This window comes from Manis pentadactyla, chromosome X (genome assembly GCF_030020395.1).
Source record: "Manis pentadactyla isolate mManPen7 chromosome X, mManPen7.hap1, whole genome shotgun sequence".
Lineage (NCBI taxonomy): Eukaryota > Metazoa > Chordata > Mammalia > Pholidota > Manidae > Manis > Manis pentadactyla.
In genome coordinates, this window is record NC_080038.1 from 5,205,321 (window position 1) to 5,227,344 (window position 22,024).

Below are 22,024 nucleotides of genomic sequence, written 5' to 3' on the forward strand. Positions count from 1 at the left end.
AATAGAACAAAAAGGCATCCTACAGTATGGGGGAATATATTCATAAATGACAGATCCGATAAGGGGTGACAGCCAAAATATATAAAGAGCTCATGCACCTCAACAAACAAAAAGCAAATAATCCAGTTAAAAAATGGGCACAGGATCTAAACAGACACTTCTCCAAGGAAGAAATTCAGATGGCCAACAGGAACATGAAAAGTTGCTGCACATCGCTAATCATCAGAGAAATGCAAATTAAAACCACAATGAGATATCACCTCACACCAGTAAGGATTGCCACCATCCAAAAGACAAACAACAACAAATGCTGGCGAGGATGTGGAGAAAGGGGAACCCTCCTACACTGCTGGTGAGAATGTAAATTAGTTGAACCATTCTGGAAAGCAGTATGGAGGTTCCTCAAAAAACTAAAAATAGAAATACCATTTGAGCCAGGAATTCCACTTCTAGGAATTTACCCTAAGAATGCAGCAGCCCAGTTTGAAAAAAGCATATGCACCCCTATGTTTATCGCAGCACTATTTACAATAGCCAAGAAATGGAAGCAACCTAAGTGTCTATCAGTAGATAAATGGATAATGAAGATGTGGTACATATACACAATGGAATATTATTCATCCATAAGAAGAAAACAAAACCTACCATTTGCAACAACATGGATGGAGCTGGAGGGTATTATGCTCAGTGAAATAAGCCAGGCGGAGAAAGACAAGTATCAAATGATTTCACTCATCTGTGGAGTATAAGAACAAAGAAAAAAACTGAAGGAACAAAACAGCAGCAGAATCACAGAACCCAAGAATGGACTGACAGTTACCAAAGGGAAAGGGACTGGGGAGGATGGGTGGGTAGGGAGGGACAAGGGTGGGGAAAAAGAAAGGGGGCATTATGTTTAGCATGTGCAATGTGGGGGGGTGCATGGGGAGGGCCGTACAACACAGAGAAGACAAGTAGTGATTCTACAGCATCTTACTACGCTGATGAACAGTGACTGTAATGGGGTATGTGGGGGGGACTTGGTGATGGGGGGGCGTCTAGTAAACATAATGTTGTTCATGTAATTGTAGATTAATGATACCAAAAACAAAATAAAACAAAACAAAAAAAACATTTAGCTAACAATTTTTTTAAAAGCCTGAAAATGTGTGACAGGGACTCTGAAAACCCTTTGCAGACATCCTAAAATGCTTGGTGTAAGTGACATCAGTGCAAGAGGTCCTGGCCTTTCTTGGCCTTTTCCGGGTTGATGTGGGAGCCCTGGTCCGCCCAGACATTTCTGTTTGATGGGCATCTGTTCTCTGGGCTGCTTGCTCATATTTCCCACCGGGGTGGTTGTGAGGAAGCTCTCTCTACGTGGCTCCTGCAGTTTTCATCGTGTCCCCCCCCCACACCTGCAGTCACCACCTGCCTTGTACGTCCGGGTCTCAGTCAGGCTGATACTGATGCAGTATCTCTGTGGCAAAATGCAAACGGTCGGGGGTGGGGTTGGGGGGTTCTCTCTCCTACGCTCCAGCTTCTGGAGACCTGGCGTCTTGTACAAGTAGCGTCAAGGTGACACAGACATCTGCGCAGCCCATCACGATACTCATCTTCCTTCTCAGGGCTGTGTTAGGTAACCCTATAGGTAGAGCGACCGTCCAGTTACCATGTAAACTTCTGTGAGTGAAAGGCATTGTGATTAATCACTTCTCCACAGCAGCAGGCACAATGTGGGCCATGTGGTGACCTTCTGGGGTGTTGCCATAACTACAGGTCTTCTCAGTAACCTGTCTGCAGAAGCACTTGCTGTCTCATCCAGAGAGTGTGGAAGTGTGCTTCCGGCCCATGCATGCCCGTTACCGAGGGCGTTGTGATCCTAACGCACTTGTGCCTGTGTTGAATAAAAAGTTGGTTTTTGTTTTCATTTTCTGTTGCCCCTGAATTTGTCTTCATTGGTGTGGTTTGTATCTGACCCTATCCCAATGCTATAAGGTACACCAATGCTTTTTTTGCAGGGGAAACATTTCACCTGGATGTGTGTTTATATATATATATATATATATATATATATATATATATATATATATATATATATAATTAACAAATTGTATGTAATCACTTGATCACAAAATATAGCACAAATGAAGCATTAATTGCCTTCATAGGGACACCATGATGGATGGTGTTTTTTTAGTCTTCTTAAAAATAACACAGTTAAAAAAATATAGGCACTGTTTCAAAAACTTTGTGCTTTTTTCCTCTTGCCTTTCCCACAGAAGGTGGCCCCGCTGCGTTAAAACCTCATTGCCGCGAGGTAAGGCTAAGATGAGCATCACCAGTGACGAGGTGAACTTCCTGGTGTATCGCTATCTGCAGGAGTCAGGTAAGAGAGCAGGTTTCTGTTGGGGGTAATCTTGGGCCCGGCAGTCTGCCATCCATCAAAACACCAGGCTGTAGGGAAGGAAAGGCTAAAAACACTCTTAGGAGAGTTCAAGGAGAGAAGGGAGGGCTGTGGGGCTGTTCCACTCCTGTGATGGGACGAGGGAGTGTGTTCTTTCTTCCCTCGATAGTTAGGTTCAGATGAAATCGGACTGGAATTAACACCAAGAGCAGTTGTGATGGCCATGGGAAGGGGTGGGGTGCGATCCGGGCCCTTGGTCTCCTCCTTAGTGATGCCGCTTTGGGCTGGTGTTTATCTGTGGTGTACACACAGCTGACCCTTGAATCACACAGGTTTGGACCGCAAGGGTTCCCTTATATGTGTTTTTTTTTTCCCCCAATAACTATGTTGGAAAATCTTCTGGAGACTTTGACAGGTTTTAAAAACACTTTTTTCCCTCTAGTTTTATTGTACAAATACAGTATATATTATACATAACATACAAAATCTGTGTTCACTGATTGTTTAGGTTATCAGTAAGGCTTCTGGTCCACAGCAGGCAATTTGTAGTTAGGTTTTGGGGAGTCAGAAGTTATATTCAGATTTTCAACTACGCAGGGGGTCAGCATCGTTTACCCCTGTGTTGTTTGAGGGTCAGCTGTATATGGTGTGTATGTATATACATGTGAAATATATATTTATATGAACCTGTTAGATTTCGGACCAGAGATTTATTGAGCTCCTAAATCACCCTGAAGAATGGGCTCTAGGCAGTTTTCCACAAAGTAGAAATACTTCCAGTGTCTTTCGACACTTCTGATCATGACCGTGACATTACTTCATGGGAAACGGTGAACGGGCCAAATGTGTGTTCGCTGTCGACTACATGGACCTGGTGTGTAGCGGCTGCTGTCCTTGGAGCAGGGAAAGGGCTAGAAGAGAGCCCGGGGTCTGGCCTGGCTTTGTCACAGATGAGTGGGAGTCCTTGATGTTCCGGAGCCTTCACTTCCCCGTGGCGCAGCACTGGGGGCGCCCCAAACAGTGGGGCCGAGCTAAGCAGTGTAGAGAATTACAGCTGCTTTTTGAAACTCTTAAGAAGCCTTAATTCCTTTTTTTATTAACTGCATTAATTTTTTATTAGTTTTTAAAGTGAATACTTCTTTTCAACTTTTAAAACTTTAAAATATTTCATTGGAGGCATACAAAATGACATAATGAAAAAAAAATCTTTGGACCCACCAGCCACCCAACTCAAGAGATATATACCCTTTCCAGGGGCAGTAGGGACCCCTGTGTTGAACGCTGGTGCTCCTCAGGGGCCGCCCCCGCCGGTTCGGGGTTCTGTATCCCCATGCCTTTACTGCACGAGGATGTCTTCCTAAGCAGTGTTTAGTACTGGTGTCCAGCTAGCCAGAGCCGCTGTAACAAAGCGCCACTGGGGTGGCTCAAGCGCAAGTACACCGCGTCGTGGTTCTAGAGGACAGAAGCGCGAAAGCTGGGTGTTGGCAGGGTCGGTGCCTTCTGAGGCCGTGAGAGTCAGTCCCAAGCCCCTGGGCATTTGCTGGCTGTCACGGGCGCTCCTGGCCCAGCCCGTACGTGCACTGTTCCCCATACCTGCCTTCACCCTCAACTGGCGTTCTCCCTGTGCGCTTCAATCTCTGTGGCCAAATTTGTCCAAGTTCTGTTTTGTAAAGACAGTCATATTGGATGAGGGCTCACTGCTCTCCATTATAAATAATTACATCTGTATTTCTACATAAAGTCATGTTCTGAGGTGTACTGGGGGTTAGGACCACAGCATACGAATGCGGAGCAGGCAACACAACCTCGGACACTTGGCTATGCAGGTATTTTAAGTTCTGTGCACGCGGTATCATCTTGTATATACTCTGCAAGTCGGATTTTCAGGAAGGAGACCAATTCCCAAGCCCCCACCTCCCAGAGACACATGGATGAGGACGGAGGGGGACCAGCTTGTGGGTGCCCGGGTCCCGGCTCTGGAGAGTCCGCCCGAAGGCTGAGATGGGCAGGCACTGCAGCCTCACCAGGTGGCCTGAGCTCTGATCCTGGAACAAGTGATCTACCCCATTGGGGCCTCGCCTTCCCTGTGAAAAATGGCTATCCTGGATCGAAGTGAGGCAGGGGAGGTCCGTTGAACCACGTGACCTGTTACAGAGAAACATGTCACTCCGTCCAAGCCTGGATCTCTGCCCCTTCGGACCCCAGCTGCCATTATTCATGGAAAGTGCACCTGCTCTCTACATATATATTAGATCGTTTGCATGAACTGTTGCCAGAATATAGTATAAAAAGTTGATAAAACAAAATATGTCCTTCATCACCCCTGCAAATTGGGCCAGTACCCATCACTGCCATAATTCCTTAACCTCAGAACTCAGAGGCATGATTCCCTTAGCGGACAGGTGGTCTTCTAGCGCACAACTGATAGATTCCCAGGGGTGCCGCCAAGTGAACAGCCCACATACTAACCCTCCCCCATCGACTTTTCACCATGATATTTGAGGTTCTTTCCTTACAGAAACACCCCCTTACGGAGATGGGATGAAGGCAGAAATATAGTCAAAACGTGACTGCATCAGGCCGAAATGTCATCCTGTTTGGGCACATGAGGATAAATAACGTGTGTGTTACCCTACTTTGGCTGTGTGTCCCTGGGACCCGGGGCCCCAGGGCAAGCCCTGTCCCTCCCCCAGAGAAGCCAGACTTCCTTCTTTAGGGTTTGTGTGCATTTGTCTCCCATTCGTTGATAAAGTTTCTGTAACCAGGCAACTAAGGAGAGTTTGGGACATAGCAACATGTAGACTTTCATCAAGTTGATTTTATGTAACGTCTACTAAAGTCCTGTCCTAAGTTATCAGAGTCCTTAAAGAAAAATCCCAAGTGTTCAGTAGGTATTGAAAAAAGAGACTGTTGGTCTTGCTCTAAGGATTGTGTATAACCTTCCAATACCTGGGGGAATTGGAGTACCCCCAATGACATAGTCAGATGAAGAAATGCCTAATGGTGAAGCATTCGTTTCAGAGTTGTTTTATATGTTTATCTCAATATTCTTAAGTTTTGGTCAAGCAAATATGTATTGAGCTCCCACCAATGGTAGAGAGCACCTTGTCAGCCTATTCAGGTGTCCTTTCTAGCTTAAAAAGTGGAAAAGAAAATGAAAACACATCCTTAACCCCTTCAAGCACCCGTGTTCTCTCTCCTTTACCGCCATCAAACTCAGAATAAAAATAAGTCCTGTGTTACAATAGGTGAGTCATTCCTCAGCGCCCGGTCTGGCTTTCTCTGCTGGAAGTTGCCAGGAAGGTCTGCGTTGCGGCGTCTTACTGTATTTGTCATGGTGCGCACGTTGTACGTGGGAGAACATGGCATGGAGGAGGCGGGAGGGGCTGGGTGGGGTGACCTTGCAGTGAGGTGCACCAGTGGCGCTCTGGTAGATGTGCTCTTTGCCTCAGCAACCAGGGTCAGACCCAGAAGATTCTGCCTCACCTTCACGGGTGCAGAGGGACACGTTCCCTGGAGCCACTGGGTGCCCCAAGTCCTAGCCGCCTGCACTAGGAGTGACAGCCCTGCTTCTCTGCTCGGGAGCCAGCAGGCGCCTTACCTGTTGGCCCTTCTCTCTCTGCCAGCTTCTCTCTTCATCCCATCCCTGCATCACTGCTGTCTGTTACAATGCCCTGGGCTGCAGGGAACAGAATCCCCAAAGAAATGTTTACCTCCTCTGAGAGCAGAAAGAGACACTTTCCTGAAAATGTTAGGAGAATCCACGTTACATCGCTTCCAACTCAGGAAGGAACCTTGAAAATGACTTGTTTCATTTCTCTGGCACCTGGACGCAGAATTCAGATCCTCTTAGATTGTTCCCTGGCCTTCACCCAGCCATGTGCTGCCCAACCTTCAAGGAAGAGGTAATTTTCGTTGCTGTCATTGTGAATTCTCCTAAGTGAGGGCCTTGCCCATAAAAGCACCCAATGGGCCCTATCAATTTGTGACATCTCATGGTAGCAGGTTCATGGCAGTCTGGTGGGTGGGCTGGTTAGCAAGCAAGGTTTTTAAAGTACACAGGGGGGTGCTTGTGAATGGTCCAAAACGGCCTGGTTGGTTTATGTGAGTTTGGGCATCTGGCTTTGATGGGAGTCTGTTGGCCTGTGTCTTACGGGGTTAATCCGTGGGGTCCCTTCTGTCTGGGCAATTCTTAAGAAGCAGACTGTGGTGGGGTGCTTTTCCCACACGGCTGTACACCCACTTTATGAATGTGTTTCAGCACACGCAGGCTTTTGCGAGCCGCTTCTCCAAGGGCTCATGAATCATGAGTAGTTTCTCCTACTTCTTTCTAAATATAGCATGGGAGGCCCATGTCCATTTCCAACGCAGTATGAAAAGTGGGAGACTTCCATCGGTGAGTCCCTGTAAGCATATCAAGTATTTGAGGGCTTTGTCCCTAAAGCCAAATTACAAAGAAAAAATTTTGTCCCACATGTAGCTGGGCAAGGATGCTGTGGACAGTCACATAGATAGAGGATGGCCCTTCACATAACCAGGCAGGTTACCCCCCGGGAGTTCCCAAGACCCCGGGGATGGAGCTGCTTTGGTGATGTGTCGTGAAAAGGCTAGTGTGCATGTTAATGCCATGTGCACACAGCCAATTCCCGGACGGATGGACAGAAGGATGGTCTCTTGTCTCTTCTGGAGCCGGATGAGTGCCCCCCAGTGCCAACTTGGGGGTTGGGGCCTGGATTTCCACAATAGTGAGGCGATCACAAGAGTCTTTTCTCATTGGTCTCCATTGGTGACCTTGGACAAGGCAACCCTGACCTTTCCTGGTTAGATGAGGCCGCTTCTCCACCCTGCCCCGTCTTCTTCCATTGCAGCTTTTATTTTCTTCATTAAAGTATCATTTTCATATTTTAAAGTACACCCTTTCGAAAAGTTCAGGTGCAGCTTCTGCCGGTTGTTGACAGCCTGGTCAGCAGTGGCCCGATTGAGCTGTAAACAGCTCCATCGCTGCCTGAATCCCTTTGTACTCAAAACCTCCTGCCATGCCCCTGGGAACCGCCGCTCTCTTCCACACTTTTGCCTTTGTAAGAATGTCATTAAATGTAGTCTTACTGCCCTTAGCCTTTAGCGCCTAGCTTCTGTCTCTCAACGTAACGTGGGATTCGCTCACGCTGTTGCACGCACAGGTCCTTTGCTGTTTATTGCTGAAGCGGTATTGCATTTTAAGAATGCACGGAAGCTGGTCTGTCCATTCTGTTGAAGAACATAAAAGTTGTGACGATTACAACTAAACCTTGTAGAAACACCTGCATACAGGTTTTTGGGCATGAACGTAGGTTTTCATTCCTTCTGGGTAAATATCTAGGGGTGAGATAGCAGGTCGTGTGTTAAACATGGACGTACATGGATCAGAAGCCACTGCGTCATTTCCATCTCCCTCGGCAGCAAGGCCCTTCATCAATATGAGTAGTTGTACCGATTGGTTTCAGTTGCAGAGCAGATGTGTGTCTGTAGCACAAGGCATATTGGAACGTAGGTAAAAGGACATTAGCCCCGGTGCGTATATCTGCAGGATGCCGGTAAAGTGTTACACTTCCTCTTAGAGTTTAAAATTAGCCTTCCTGAACCGAACCCGGTCAGTTTCCGCCAGTGACTTTCACCCAGATCTGCTGAATGAGAAGTGCCCACCTTCTCCCACTGCAGTGCACTTTCTGCATGAAAATAGAAATTCTGCGGCCTGGCCAGCGCTCCAGTGGGGAAGACTGAGCATCGGGCAGGACATACGTCTGTCTGTGCCAGCTTCCAGGCAGGTAGGATTCCTGCAGGCAGGGACCTCAGTGGGGCAGATCCTGAAACTTTGATGCATGTATTTACCCACATTCTCAAGGTATTAACGTCATCAAAACCCGAGCAAGTTATTTCTCCACCTCAAGTTCTGAGCCTGACATCAGCTCATCCACGAAGCACAGGCATGATGCTTCCTAAGACCACTTGAGATTGTAATGGTGCTTGTGGCCAATGAGAAGGGGACACGGTGAGAAACCGACGTCCACGGTTTTGTGAGGTGCGTGTGTGTGAGGAGGTTGCCTGTCCCAGTGGCTGTCATTGAAGGGAGCTTCTCATCGTGGTACATGGCAAAAATACATTTGTCATATATCGCAAATCACCAGGAGGATGAACTTCTTTCTTCATTGTGAGGATGTCAAGGTCTTTGAGTATGATTGAAAGCTCCTGGTACACTGGAACTCACGTTCTCATTTGTCTTGTGTTGTCAAGAGGTGAATTTAATATCCATATTTATCACCTCCAGGAACATCACCACAGATGCCCCATTCATGTAGGAGTGTCGGCAGTTTTCAGACCAAAAAATCTGTACCCTAGACAGTGCTGTTTTCCTGAAGAAACATGTGAGTAGCTGGTAGAATGAGGCGTGTTTCCCCTGAGCGGTAATATACACATGGCTCCCTGTGTGTGCCATCCTCGAGTAGCCATGTGTTATGTGTCATCCAGGGAGGGTGGCGAAATACGTACCCCAACTTTCAAGAAAGGTTTAAAATGGAGCTGGCATAGCATTTCTCATCACTTGTGGGGCTTCTCTGCCAAGAAAAATAATGAAGATTTCCTCTCCAGATGGCACACTTTGTGCCCCGTGATGCTCCTCTGTAATGTCAGTGTGGGTAGCACACAGGAGAAAGAATGAGTAAGGCTGAGGCCCAGGCACAAACTGAAAGGTTGTTCTGTTTTAACCGCGCAGAGAGGTTATTTTCTGGGAAGACTGCCTAGTTTAAAAATTGTCTGTGTCAGTGCAGCCGCCTCTCGGCCCCAATGGGGTAAGAACCTGTTCTGATGAGGCAGCCAGGCCGTACTGGGGGAAGGAGCAGGGGCGGGGACGGGCTCAGGGGTGGCTCCCAGGCTACTGCCACAGAAACAGTAGATCCCCTCTGTGCACCCACTGACTGGGGGCCTGTGAAAGAGAGTGGTTTTTACAATCCAAGCAGTCTAAATTCAAGAAGGGCTCTCTCGGGTGAATTTCGGTCCATCAGTGGAAGAAACACTGCTGACCAGGAGCTCTTGCTATCTCAGAAATCACCAGCCCCCTTCTGCCAGGTTCTTGCTTAATTTCATTTGAATCTCTGCTTGACTGAAGATTGAGCAGTCTGTGTGGAGTGTCATTTCTGTCCCTAGCTCATCTCAGATTTGTGAGGGGTGATGAGTTGGAGGACCTACTGGGAAAGATGTGCTCCCTCCCTTCAAGGATGAGTTTCTCCCTTTGGGTGGCCCTAAAACGTTCTTTTAAAAACATCATGGTGCAATCAACCCAGATGTCCATGGATGGACAAATGGATAAACGAGGTGTGGTGCGTCCATAAGGACAGTCTTACTCAGCCTCATGAAGGGGGCATTGTGACTCCTGCTGCAGCATGAATAAGCCTGGAGGGCAGATGCCAGATGAAATAAGCCAGTCCCAAAGCAGCAAGTGCTGCAGCATTCCACTTACAGGAGCTCCCTCCGGTCGTCAGGTCCAGGGACAGAAAGAACGGTGGGTTGCCAGGGGCCGGGGGCGAGGCCACAGGTTAGTGTTCCTCAGGGACAAAGCTTCTGTTTGGGAAGATGACACCGTTCTGAAGATGGATGGTGGGGCTGCTTTGCACATCAGTGTGAAGTGCTTAATGCCATTGAATTGTACACTGAAAAATGGTTCAGATGGTACATTTTATGTTAGATTTTATAATGATATTTTTATTAATTCCAGTATTAGAGGTAAGAACTTCATGGAAAATTAATCTCAAAAAGAAGAAAAGGAATCCCCTGGGTTTGAATTCCCCAGGAACATTATTACAGTTAGAGGCTTTTTGATAGAACTACACAGTGTTTGGGCAAGTCCTTGGCATGCTCAGTGTCACTTGTAAGCTGATTGCTGTCTGACATAATGTGGTTATTTTAAAACTGAAACAGACCACAGCAGCTTCATTTGTAACAGCACTGGAAGCTGGAAACTGCCACGGTGTCCTTCAGTGGAGGACCAGCTACACAGTGTGGTTCGTCCATTCCCTGGAGTCCCACTAAGCAGTGAAAAGGGATGAAGGATGCTATGTGCCACAGCCTGGACGGGTCTCCAAGAGGTGTGTTTGGGAGTGCAGCCAACATTAAAGACCACGTGCTGTATGGTTCCATTTATGACACTGTTAAAACTATAGGACTTTAGAGATGGCTGCCGGGGTTGGGGTGGGGTGAGAGCCCCTGCAGAGGGGCATTTGGGGGTTCTTTGGTGTCAGTGCAAGAGGTCTGTGTGTTCACCTTGGAGGTGATCACTCACGGACACACAGGGTAAAATGCACACATAGATGATGTACGCACACACACACACACACACATACACACAGGTCAGACATGGTGAAAAGCAAGCATGTTTGCAGTCTGGCAGCCAGTCAACTAGATATCAGCTTCTTGGTTTGCACATTGTCCTACAGGAGGTAAGGTCACCACTGAGGGGAGGCTGGATGAAGCAGATAGGAGGCTGTAGTCTTTTTGAAACTTTCCATGGTCCGTAATACCTCTGGAATTATTAAATCAAAATAGATTAAACCGAAAACATAATTTTGTGCTTCCATTTTCTCCAGAGCCCTCTGTGTGTGTGAGAGGGTAAGGGTGGTCAGTTATGCAAAGGCAGCCAAGACAGTCTAATTAAATTTTGCAGCTCATTAGCCATAGCGTGGGCCTAGGTTTTCATGGGGATATTATTTTGCACAATGGATTTGAGTAACGGCCATATTAATTTACAAATGGATGGCCACACAAACCTTCGGAGGCTTTTGGAAACAGGAGAGTAATGAAAAATCATCTGAAAGTGAACAGCAGTTACATATGTAGCTCGAATTTTTGCGCCCTTGGAATTCAGCAAACGCGGATGGGCCCCGTATGCCATGCCCCCAGCTGTATGCCCCGTATGCCATGCCCCCGGCTGTATGCCCCGTATGCCATGCCCCCGGCTGTATGCCCCGTATGCCATGCCCCCGGCTGTATGCCCCGTATGCCATGCCCCCGGCTGTATGCCCCGTATGCGTGCCCCCCGCTGTCTCCTCCTGGGTAACTGAGGAGCAGTTGTACATCTGAGTGGGGACACTAAGCAGCCCTCATGTTCATTGGGAAGGTATGTCTGCGCACAGCTTCCTCCCCACCCCTCTTCAGGTGAGTCTGCAAATGTTTTTAAAATATACCCTTACGAACTTCAGCTTGAAGGGGTCTGTAATGCCCACTAGATGCCACCACTCAGCCTCCCCTCCACTGTGACAAGCACAAATGAATCCAGACTTTGCCCCAAGTCCCCTAGGGGCAAATCACCCCAAGTTGAGAACCACTGGCTCAGATCTTTTAGCTGTGGGATATTTTGTCTTCCAGCTCGTTTTCATAGCTAAGTGGAGTTTTGGTGGGATCCCCACTTCTTCCCCCTTGTCTTCTTTTGGGGCTGCATGTTGATTCCCTGTGCTACAGAACTGAGACTTTTAACAGTGTGCAAAATGCACTCCTTGTTTTTATCAAAATTTCCCAGGGTATTTTTCCCCTCGAGGAAGGCAGAAAGAAGTCTGCCAAAAGCGTTCTCCAGCATAAAATAAAATAATTGGGAGTAACAGACTTCGAATATAATTTTTTTTGGCTCCCAGTGGAAAGGTTAGATAACCAGGAAAAGGGTGTTACCCTTAATATTTGTGAATAATTGTGTCTACGAGAATGGTTAAGCAGCTTTGCCCACTGTAATGGTCGCAGCTGACCGGTTACCCGGTAGGCTCCACTGTGTTCCTAGGTCCATCAAGTGCCTTCTTTGCAAGACACATTTCCACGGACTCAGGAAATCATTTTAATGGATCGTTTATCTCAATTTACACCAAAGTTCAGGACTTCTTGTTCAGCTGAGTCTCTAAAAGTATATTTTGACTGCAGTGGCTCTTTCACATCACAAATGTGTGTCCCTGTTTAAAAAGAGAATCTTTATGAAATGATAGGGCAAGCATTCTTTGAGGTAGGGGTAGCCTTTGGTTTAGAAATAATAAGAGAAAAGATTACTTTCCTCAGGTCATCAGTAAGGAAGACCTGAATGATCTTGTTCATATTCCTAGAGGATGACTGTGCCTCTCAGTCATGTGAAGAGTACTATCTCCTGTGTGAATGTTCCCCCGTCGGTATAAGCAGTATTTGTGGTTTTATGCTGGGCCCCCAAGACCACCCTCGGGCTGGGACTCGATACAAGACTTCACAGGACTCAGCAGCTGTTATACTCTCAGTGTATTAGAGTAAACGTCACAGATGGTGGTGTACAGCACATGACTCATGACTCTATTTAACAATAGTATGCTGTATTGTGAAAGTTGCTAAGAGGTAAATCCTCTCCATGCCAGATGCAGGCAACTCTGTGAGGCGATGGAGGTGTTAACTTGTGGTAATAATTTCACCGTGTGCATGCACATGTATAGCACACCTTCGCATTTTACACCTTAAACTCGCACGATGTTCTGTGTCAACTGTATCTGAATAAAGCGGAGAGGGAGAAAAGATACAGATTAAAATGAGCAAAGGGAAGAGGGTATGGGGCCCAGTGCAGGAGAATCCAAGCACGTGCTTGCAGGTGTCGCCTCCCAGCGGAGTGACAGAACAGCGCCTCATTCTGCCAGCAATGCGTGATGTCACATGGGCATGCCGTGCTCTTGAAGGGGGCCGAAGAACTAGAGAGGACGCGGCTGTCCCCACTGCTCGGTCCAGGTTGGAATCTGGGTTGTGGTTTCATATCTACCATCTGTGTTTGTGAATAAGTTGCACTTCCATTTTTGAAATAACTCTTAAAAATGGAAGGGTGGGTAAGCAGTAGGAGAACGTGGTACCTGTGGCTTTCACAGAGAAAGGAAGAAAACATCCTCCTTTCTCACTGTGGGGCATCCATAGTTCACTGTCCCCCTGCAGGGGTGCTCGTGCTCAGCTGCCAGTCCCGAGCATGGGAGTGACTAGGGAACCTGTCTGCCCTGAATGTAGTCCATGAACTGCTTCATTACAGACCGGAACTGCAGGGAGCTCCTCTCCATTCAAGAAGCATGGTTTTTCCTACAGCATTCGTTTGGTTTGATTATAACCACTCAGAGCAGCAAACTGGAATCGTGCAGTTGCTCCCTCACACGTGCCAGGTGTTCACAGCCCTCCCGACGCACAGCTACCCCACTTCCCGGGCAGTCCTGGTTGTGCAATCTTATTCTGAGTCCACTGTGCTAATGTGTACATGTGTTAACGCTGAGTTCAAGGTTTGCTGTTCTTCTGCTCATCAGTTTGTTAGAGAGAAAGAAAGCCAGCCATTAACAAGGAAAACCACTTGAAAATCACTGGAGTGTTTTACAGTTGTTTAAATATGTGTCTTGCTTAGTATAGTGGACAGTTGCCATTGCTATTAACATCAAAAAAGGGTTAATTCTGTTGAAGGTGCCTGGAAGGCTTATACTGCCACTTCCGACACTAAAATTTGGTGGCAATATGAAAAAGTCTGAGGTGGTTCCATTTCTTTTTTTAGTAGCTAAGATGAAATAGCCACTTTCACAGTGTCTGTCTGCAAAGTTCATACACCATTACCCTTAAGACCTGCTCTGAAATTCTAATGTGACCTTAAAAGTACCCGGTTTTGATATGTTTTATTTCCTGCCAACTTCCATTTCCTGTCTTCCAGACTGAAGAGCAAGTCATACGGACTATTGGACACAAAGTTGCCTCTCTTCCTAGGTTTTCTATACACACATACTTCAGACTTACTGTGGGTTCCGTTCTAGACAAGCAGAATAAAGCTAATGTATTGAAATAAAGCAAGTCAAATGGATTTTTTGGTTTCCAAGTACATATATAAAAGTTATGTTTACCCTATACTGTACTCTATTAAGTGTGCCATAAACAGTGTTATGTCTGAAAAAGTATATATGCCTTAATATAAAAAGCGTTCGTTGCTAAAAATGCCAGCCGTCATCTGAGCTTTCAGCACATCTGATCTTTTTGGTGATGCAAGGTCTTGCCTGGATGTTGAGGCTGTGGACCGAGCAGGGTGGTGGTTGCTAAGGAAGGCTGGGGTGGCCGCGGTAACTGATGGCAAGGAGACAGCAACGAAGTTTCTGCATGGCTGGGCCCTCCGTTTCACGGACAGTTTCCCGGGAGGGGCAGGGCTGTTCGATGGCAGTCTCTCCACAACAGAACCTCTTTCAAAATGGGAGTCCATCCTCTCAAACCCAGCTGCTGCTGTCCCAACTCAGTCTACGTCGTATTCTAAATCCTTTGTTGCCATTTCAGCAGTCCTCACAGCACCTTCACCAGGAGCAGATTCCATCGCAAAGAAATCACTTTCTTTGCCCATCCCTAAGAAGCAACTCCTCATCTGCTAAAATTCTATCATGACGTTGCAGCAATAAAATAAAATAGCAATGGAAAAGTTTGAAATATGGTGCGAATTACCCAGATGTGGCACAGAGACACGTAGTGAGCAAATGCTGTTGGAAAAATGGCACCAGAGACTTGCTCCGTGTAGGGTTTCCACTGACCTTCCATTGTAAAAAGTGCAGTGTCTGCAAAGTGCTATAAAGAGGAGCCCAGTAAAACGAGGTGTGCCTGCGTGTTACTTCACTGGGACCTCCTCGTCCATCCACTTCTTTCTTTTTATTAAGGTGTCATTGATACACACTCTTACGAAGGTTTCACATGAAAAACACTGTGGTTACTACATTCACCCATATTATCAACTCCCCCTGATACCCCACTGAAGTCACTGTCCATCAGTGTAGTAAGATGCCACAGAATCACTACTTGTCTTCTCTGTGCTACACTGTCTTCCCTGTGACCCCTGCACACACACCATGTATACCAATCATAATGCCCTTCAATCTCCTCCCTCCCTCCCTCCCCACACACCCTCCCCTACCCCTCCCCTTTGGTAACCTCTAGTACCTTATTGGAGTCTGTGAGTCTGCCGCTGTTTTGTTCCTTCAGTTTTTGCTTCGTTGTTTTACTCTACAAATGAGGGAAATCATTTGGTACTTGTCTTTCTCTTGGCTTATTTCAATGAGCATAATGTCCTCCAGCTCCATCCATGTTGTTGCAAATGGTAGGATTTGTTTTCTTCTTATGGATGAATAATATTTCATTGTGTATATGTACCACATCTTCTTTATCCATTCATCTACTGATGGACACTTAGGTTGCTTCCATATCTTGGCTATTGTAAATAGTGCTGCAATAAACATAGGAGTGCATATATCTTTTTGAATCTCAGGTCTTGCTTTCTTTGGGTAAATTCCTAGGAGTGGAATTTCCAGGTCAAATGGTATTTCTATTTTGAGTTTTTTGAGGAACCTCCATACTGCTTTCCACAATGGTTGAACAAGTTTACATTCCCACCAGCAGTGTAGGAGGGCTCTCCATTCTCCGCATCCTTGCCAATATTTGTTGTTCCTAGTCTTTTCTATGTTGGCCATCCTAACTGGTGTGAAGTGATACCTCATTGTGGTTTTAATTTGCATTTCCCTGATAATTAGTGATGTGGAGCATCTTTTCATGTGCCTGTTGGCCATCTGAATTTCTTCTTTGGAGAATTGTCTGTTCATATCCTTTGCCCATTTTTTAATCGGGTTATTTGCTTTTGAGTGTTGAGTCACGTGAGTTCTTTATATATTTTGGATGTTAACCCCTTGTCGGAAATGTCATTTACAAATATATTCTCCCATACTGTAGGATGCCTTTTTGTTCTGTTGATGGTGTCCTTTGCCGTACAGAAATGTTTTAGTTTGATGTAGTCCCATGAGTTCATTTTTGCTGTTGTTTCCCTTTCTCAAGGAGATGCGTTCAGGAAGAAGTTGCTCATGCTTATATTCAGGAGATGTTTGCCTATGTTGTCTTCTAAGAGTTTTACACTTTCATGATTTACATTCAAGTCCTTAATCCATTTTGAGTTTACTTTTGTGTATGGGGTTAAACAATAATCCAGTTTCATTCTCTTGCACGTAGCTGTCCAGTTTTGCCAACACCAGCTGTTGAAGAGGCTGTCATTTCCCCATTGTATGTCCATAGCTCCTTTATCATATATTAATTGACCATATATGGTTGGGTTTATATCAGGGCTCTCTAGTCTGTTCCATTGGTCTATGGGTCTGTTCTTGTGCCAGTACCAAATTGTCTTGATTACTGTGGCTTTGTAGTAGAGCTTGAAGTTGGGGGGTATAATCCCCCCTGCTTTAATCTTCCTTCTCAGAATTGCTTTGGCTATTCGAGGTCTTTTGTGGTTCCATATGAATTTTAGGACAATTTTCTCTAGTTTGTTGAAGAATGCTGTTGGTATTTTGATAGGGATTGCATTGAATCTGTAGATTGCTTTAGGCAGGATAGCCATTTTGACAATATTAATTCTTCCTATCCATGAGCACGGGATGTGTTTCCATTTATTGGTATCTTCTTTAATTTCTCTCATGAGAATCTTGTAGTTTTCATTGTATAGGTCTTTCACTTCCTTGGTTAGGTTTATTCCTAGGTATTTTACTCTTTTTGATGCAATTGTGAATGGAATTGTTTTCCTGATTTCTCTCTCTGCTAGTTCATTGTTAGTGTATAGGAATGCTACAGATTTCTGTGTATTAATTTTGTATCCTGCAACTTTGCTGAATTCAGATATTAGATCTAGTAGTTTTGGAGTGAATTCTTTAGTTTTTTTTATGTACAATATCATGTCACCTGCAAACAGGGACAGTTTAACTTGTTCCTTGCCAGTCTGGATGCCTTTGATATCTTTGTGTTGTCTGATTGCCTTGGCTCGGACCTCCAGTACTATGTTGAAAAGAAGTGGAGAAAGTGGGCATCCCTGTCTTGTTCCTGATCTTAAAGGAAAGGCTTTCAGCTTCTCACTGTTAAGTATAATATTGGCTGTGGGTTTGTCGCATATGGCCTTTATTATGTTGAGGTACTTGCCCTCTATACCCATTTTATTGAGAGTTTTTATCATGAATGGATGTTGAACTTGGTCACATGCTTTTTCAGCATCTATGGAGATGATCATGTGGTTTTTGTCCTTTTTGTTGATGTGGTGGATGATGTTGATGGATTTTCGAATACTGTACCATCCTTGCATCCCTGAGATGAATCCCACTTGATCATGATTGATGATCTTTTTGATGTATTTTTTAATTTGATTTGCTAATATTTTGTTGAGTATTTTTGCATCTATGTTCATCAGGGATATTGGTCTGTAGTTTTCTTTTTTTGTGGTGTCTTTGTGTGGTTTTGGTATCAGAGTGATGCTGGCCCCATAGAATGAGTTTGGAGGTATTCCCTCCTCTTCTACTTATTGGAAAATTTAAAGGTCCATCTGCTCCCTAAATGCCATTGTCCCCAAGGTGATGTGATCAATTTTCCTGGTGTAAGATGAAAACCTCAGAATCGTGTCCAATTACCTCTTTTCCCTGTATCTTTCCCACTTCCTCCATTTGTGGTTCTCTTACCTGCATCTCCGCCCACCAGCCCTGCACATATTGTCGGTGTGACTTCTGTTGCATTGTCACTGCTCTGATGTAGTATCAATAGCTTACGCTTATGGAGCACTGACTGTGCTAGGCATGATTCTAAGTAGTTGGCATATAAAACTGTTAGCCCATAGGAAGTAGATACATCTGCATCTCTCATTGACAGGTGAGACATTGAAGGCATTGAGGAGGGTACAGACTTGCCCACGCCACACCTAGGAAGTCACGGAGCTAGGATTCAGAGAGGGCCATCTGGCTCCAGAATCTTCCTCTTCTGAACCATTTTTCTTGACTCTTAGTGTGGTGAGATCATTGATTTATTTTCTGACATTAAACCCTGCATTCCTGGAATAAACCCCACTTGGCCAGGACATTTTGTCCTCGTATTGCTGAATTTGGTTCGTTAATACTGCGTCTGGTGTATTCGCATTTATCTTACCAAGACGTCCTGGGCTGTGATGTTCCTATTTGGATGTCCTTGTCAGGCTTGGGTAATGGGGTTATGCTGGCCTCATACAGCAGGTTGGGCTATCAAAACCTGCTTCCCTAAGGACCTGTTGGCTCCATATCCTTGTTGAGGTCTCTCCCCTAGATCAGGGTGCAGGAAACTTTCGATAAAGGACAGATAGCAAATACCTCAGTTCCCTTCACTACTGCTTATCTCTGACTGTGTAACACAAAGCAGCTATTGAAAATACAAAGAAAGGAGAGTAGCTGTGCTCTAGTGAAAAACTTCATTGACAAAAACAGGCGACAGGCCACATTTGGCACAGGGGAGATAGTCTGCCGATGGACCCCTGTCCAAGACTGTTCACAGAATGCAGGAGCTCGTTACCCGCCCCAGGTACCTGGGACCCAGCATGTGTGTAGTGAGCATTCATAGCTTCCTTCTCCCTTGCACACTCAACAGAGCCTTCCCACGGTCTAAACTTGTATTTTCCAACCTCAGTTGTTTGTACACCGTCTGCATCATTTTTGCCATATTTGCATATATCTGGAATATTTCATTAGTATGTATTAATATTTTCCTTTAAATTGAAGCAGTTACTATTTCTTAATAAGTGCACCAGTATATCTGTTAGTTACGTTTGCAGGATACATATTAAAATAAAATACCAGCAGAGGTATCATCCAGGAATCCTTGGTGTCCAGGAATAGAGTGGTTGTCGCAATTCGGTTCCCCAAATGTCCCTTGACAGCTTGTCCTTTGAATGCTGATGCTACCCTAGGGGCTTGGGTTGGAAGGACAGATGAGAGGAGGAAGTCCTAATTTTCCCTCCCCACTGGGGGAGGAGCACAGATACTCAAAGAGTCATCTGACGCAGAGGCACATAAACGTGATGTTGCAGGTGTGCGCCAAGGGGCCCCAGGGAAGGGTGCCAGGGGAAGCGGGCATCAAGGCTGGGTCTTGAGCTAGAATTTTTCAGGCAGAGGAGGAAGAGAATCAGTTGCATGGAAATCAAGAGCCTGCATTGAGGCCCTGAGGCATCTCAGAGCCTCGAGGTGTATGTAGGGACAGGGAGCCGTGATGGGAGGGAGGAGAAAAAAGTCCTGGCATGTTGGCAGCAGATGCACACAGGCTGAAACGTGTGAACCCTGTCCACGGAAGCCATTGATTCATTTTCGTAGTAAATCTGGAGGCAGCGTGCGTACAGGATGACGGATCTGCTGGGTGAAAGTTGAGAGCCAGTCAAAGCATTGACTGTCGAGTCCAAAATTCCAAGACCCTAAAAATTATGTAAAAATTGATTTGCACAGAGAAAAGGGGCTGCAAGATACTCCCTCCCAGAACATGAGAACAGCAGTGTGGCAGACGTAGTGACGCGAGTTGTTCCCTCTGTCCTCCAACCTGCTGTGTTTTCCCCAAAGTCAGGTGTTAGTTTTGTGTGGTCATTTTTAATGGAGCTGTCTGTTGCAGATCTCCTGTTGCGCCTTAATGCTGCTGTTTCCCATTTCCAGGTAGGGAAGCCAGAATTCTCAAGGGCCCAGCACTGTGGGCCACGGTGCCACAAGGAGGCGGCAGCCGGAGCCAGGCCTTCTCCTGGTGCGCCTTCCCCGGGGAGCCTCTGAGCGTCTCAGGGAAACGCTGCCTCGCCCCCAGCCACTGCGGGCCCGGGAGGAAGTAGCAGCCTCCCTTCATAACCGGCTGATGCTCGCCCCTCCTGGATGTTTCCCACGTTGCGAGGATATTGAAGTCTTGGCAGGGCATACGGTCTGCAGTAGTCAGCGGCCTGAGCTGCCCGGGGTTCCGGCCAGGTGTTCAGAGAGAAGCCCTATTTCAGGGAGGTCTTCCTGGAATTTCTTTCGGACGCCATCCAAGGCAGTTCCGTTTTGCACTAAATTCCGTGTTAGGGCAGGTCATCCAGTACAGGTCTGCGGCACATAAAGCCGTTCGCCCTGCACTGTTCTCTGCAGCAGAGCATCAGCATGAGGAGGGAAGGTAAGGCCTGGGTGTGGAGGGTTTTTTTTTTTTACATAAACATAGAAATGTAAGGCTGATGGGAACATGGGCAGTGACTTAGATGCCAAGATCAGAAAAAATTCTTCTCAGCCTATTTTTATGCCTTCTACCATGGAGAAAACCAGTGTTTACATATAGTAAGCATTGCTTCTTGAGCAGAAAATGTAATCCTCTGCTCAGACTAACCCATCACTTCCAAAAAGAAATGAGCTGAAGGTAAATTAGCCCCCAAAGTTGAAAATAGGATTTCCTATTCTCCCGCCTTTTCTGTTTATGGCTTCTAACTCCGTCTGTGTGTGTATATGTGTGTTTTTCCTCTATTTGATTTCTCTGACCCAGTTACCCCTTCATCCACCTTGGCCTCTCTTCCGCCTTTATTTTTATCAGCACCCTTCCGCCCCCCCACCTTGAGTCTCCCCATCCCCACACTGAGAGGAAGGTGGGCAGCTTTCCAAGCAGCTGTGGGTCTACTGCAGAAACCTTGATGATGCAGGAAATATTGACAGATGAGAAGCTACACTGACTCCACCGTGAATGGGGGGGATGTTCCAGGGACGTCAATATTTGCACAGATGAAAGGAAATGCTACATATAAATTAGCAGTCCACGGTTTTGTTCTCAGGATGACTCCGCTGTAAAATCGCTTCCTAGAGCCAGTTAGATCGGCCAGTGGCTGTTCGCCGTCCATTCATCATAGGGCCACCCCAGTAGCCAAAGGTGTCTACCTCTCTCATTAGGTGGCTTTCGTGAGCACACAAATATTGCAAACCTCCCAACCACAAACTAGCATGTGTTTCCACTTCCTGTCCAATAGGGACATCCCCAGCTCGTTACCCTACCTCTGGTATATTCCTAAAGGCAGAGTCCCTGCTCCTCTCTCTCTCTCGGCTTCCTGGTCCCCACGTGATAAATTTTCTGTGACCCTGCATGGTGTGCCCATGTCTCAGAAATCGTAAATGATTGATTCCTTTTGCAGTGGCATTAACCTCTCCGTGTCACCTTCATAAATTAATATCCTGTGGATTTGATTGGACAATAAGGTCATTTGTTTCTCTACATGGAATTTTAGATTCAAAAGAGCACCTGGAGACCATCTAATTCCACCTGTTCATTGGTCGGGAGAGGAAGCCGGGGAAGCAGTGAGAGAGACATAGGCCTTCGGAATGCCTGGTGAAGCGCGCTGTCCCTGTGAGCAAAGGGGAAAGTGCCAGATCCCTCCGTTGCTGCATCTGATTTTTGCTAGTTTGCTCTGTTTTACTCCTAACGTTGCTCTCTTTATGGTCATGTTGTCAAAAGATACAATTCATCTATGTTAGCCTTTTGTAATACAGAAAGCATTCTGCGTAGCTTTCATAATATAGACCTAATATAAATGGTGTTACTGATTAAATGACTTTCTTCCTCTTAAAAGGATGCCCTTTTGAGTCATTTAGAGGTTTCTAAACAGATTTCACTAGTGTGTGGTTCATGGGTTCACAGCACGGACTTGGGTCAGGTTGCCACTTGCTGTGTGCCCTTGGGGAAATTACTTAACTATTTTGTGACTTGGTTTCCCCTTCTGTAACAGGGATTTAATAAGACTAACTCATAGGTTGTTGCCAGCTCTGAGCTCATTCAAAAAGGGCTAATACACGTAATTAGCACTGCACATCATTATCTTTATTG

The 22,024-nt window shown here is 46.0% G+C and overlaps 1 protein-coding gene across 1 annotated transcript in view; it reads left to right on the forward strand.

The window, feature by feature from the left end:
- Nucleotides 1-22,024, forward strand: part of TBL1X (transducin beta like 1 X-linked) — a 215,009-nt gene that overhangs the window by 168,101 nt on the left and 24,884 nt on the right. Inside the window, 1 exon segment of the mRNA XM_057495786.1 lies at nt 2,259-2,365. Within this exon segment, the coding sequence (XP_057351769.1) occupies nt 2,308-2,365 (58 nt within the window). The 5' untranslated portion in view covers nt 2,259-2,307.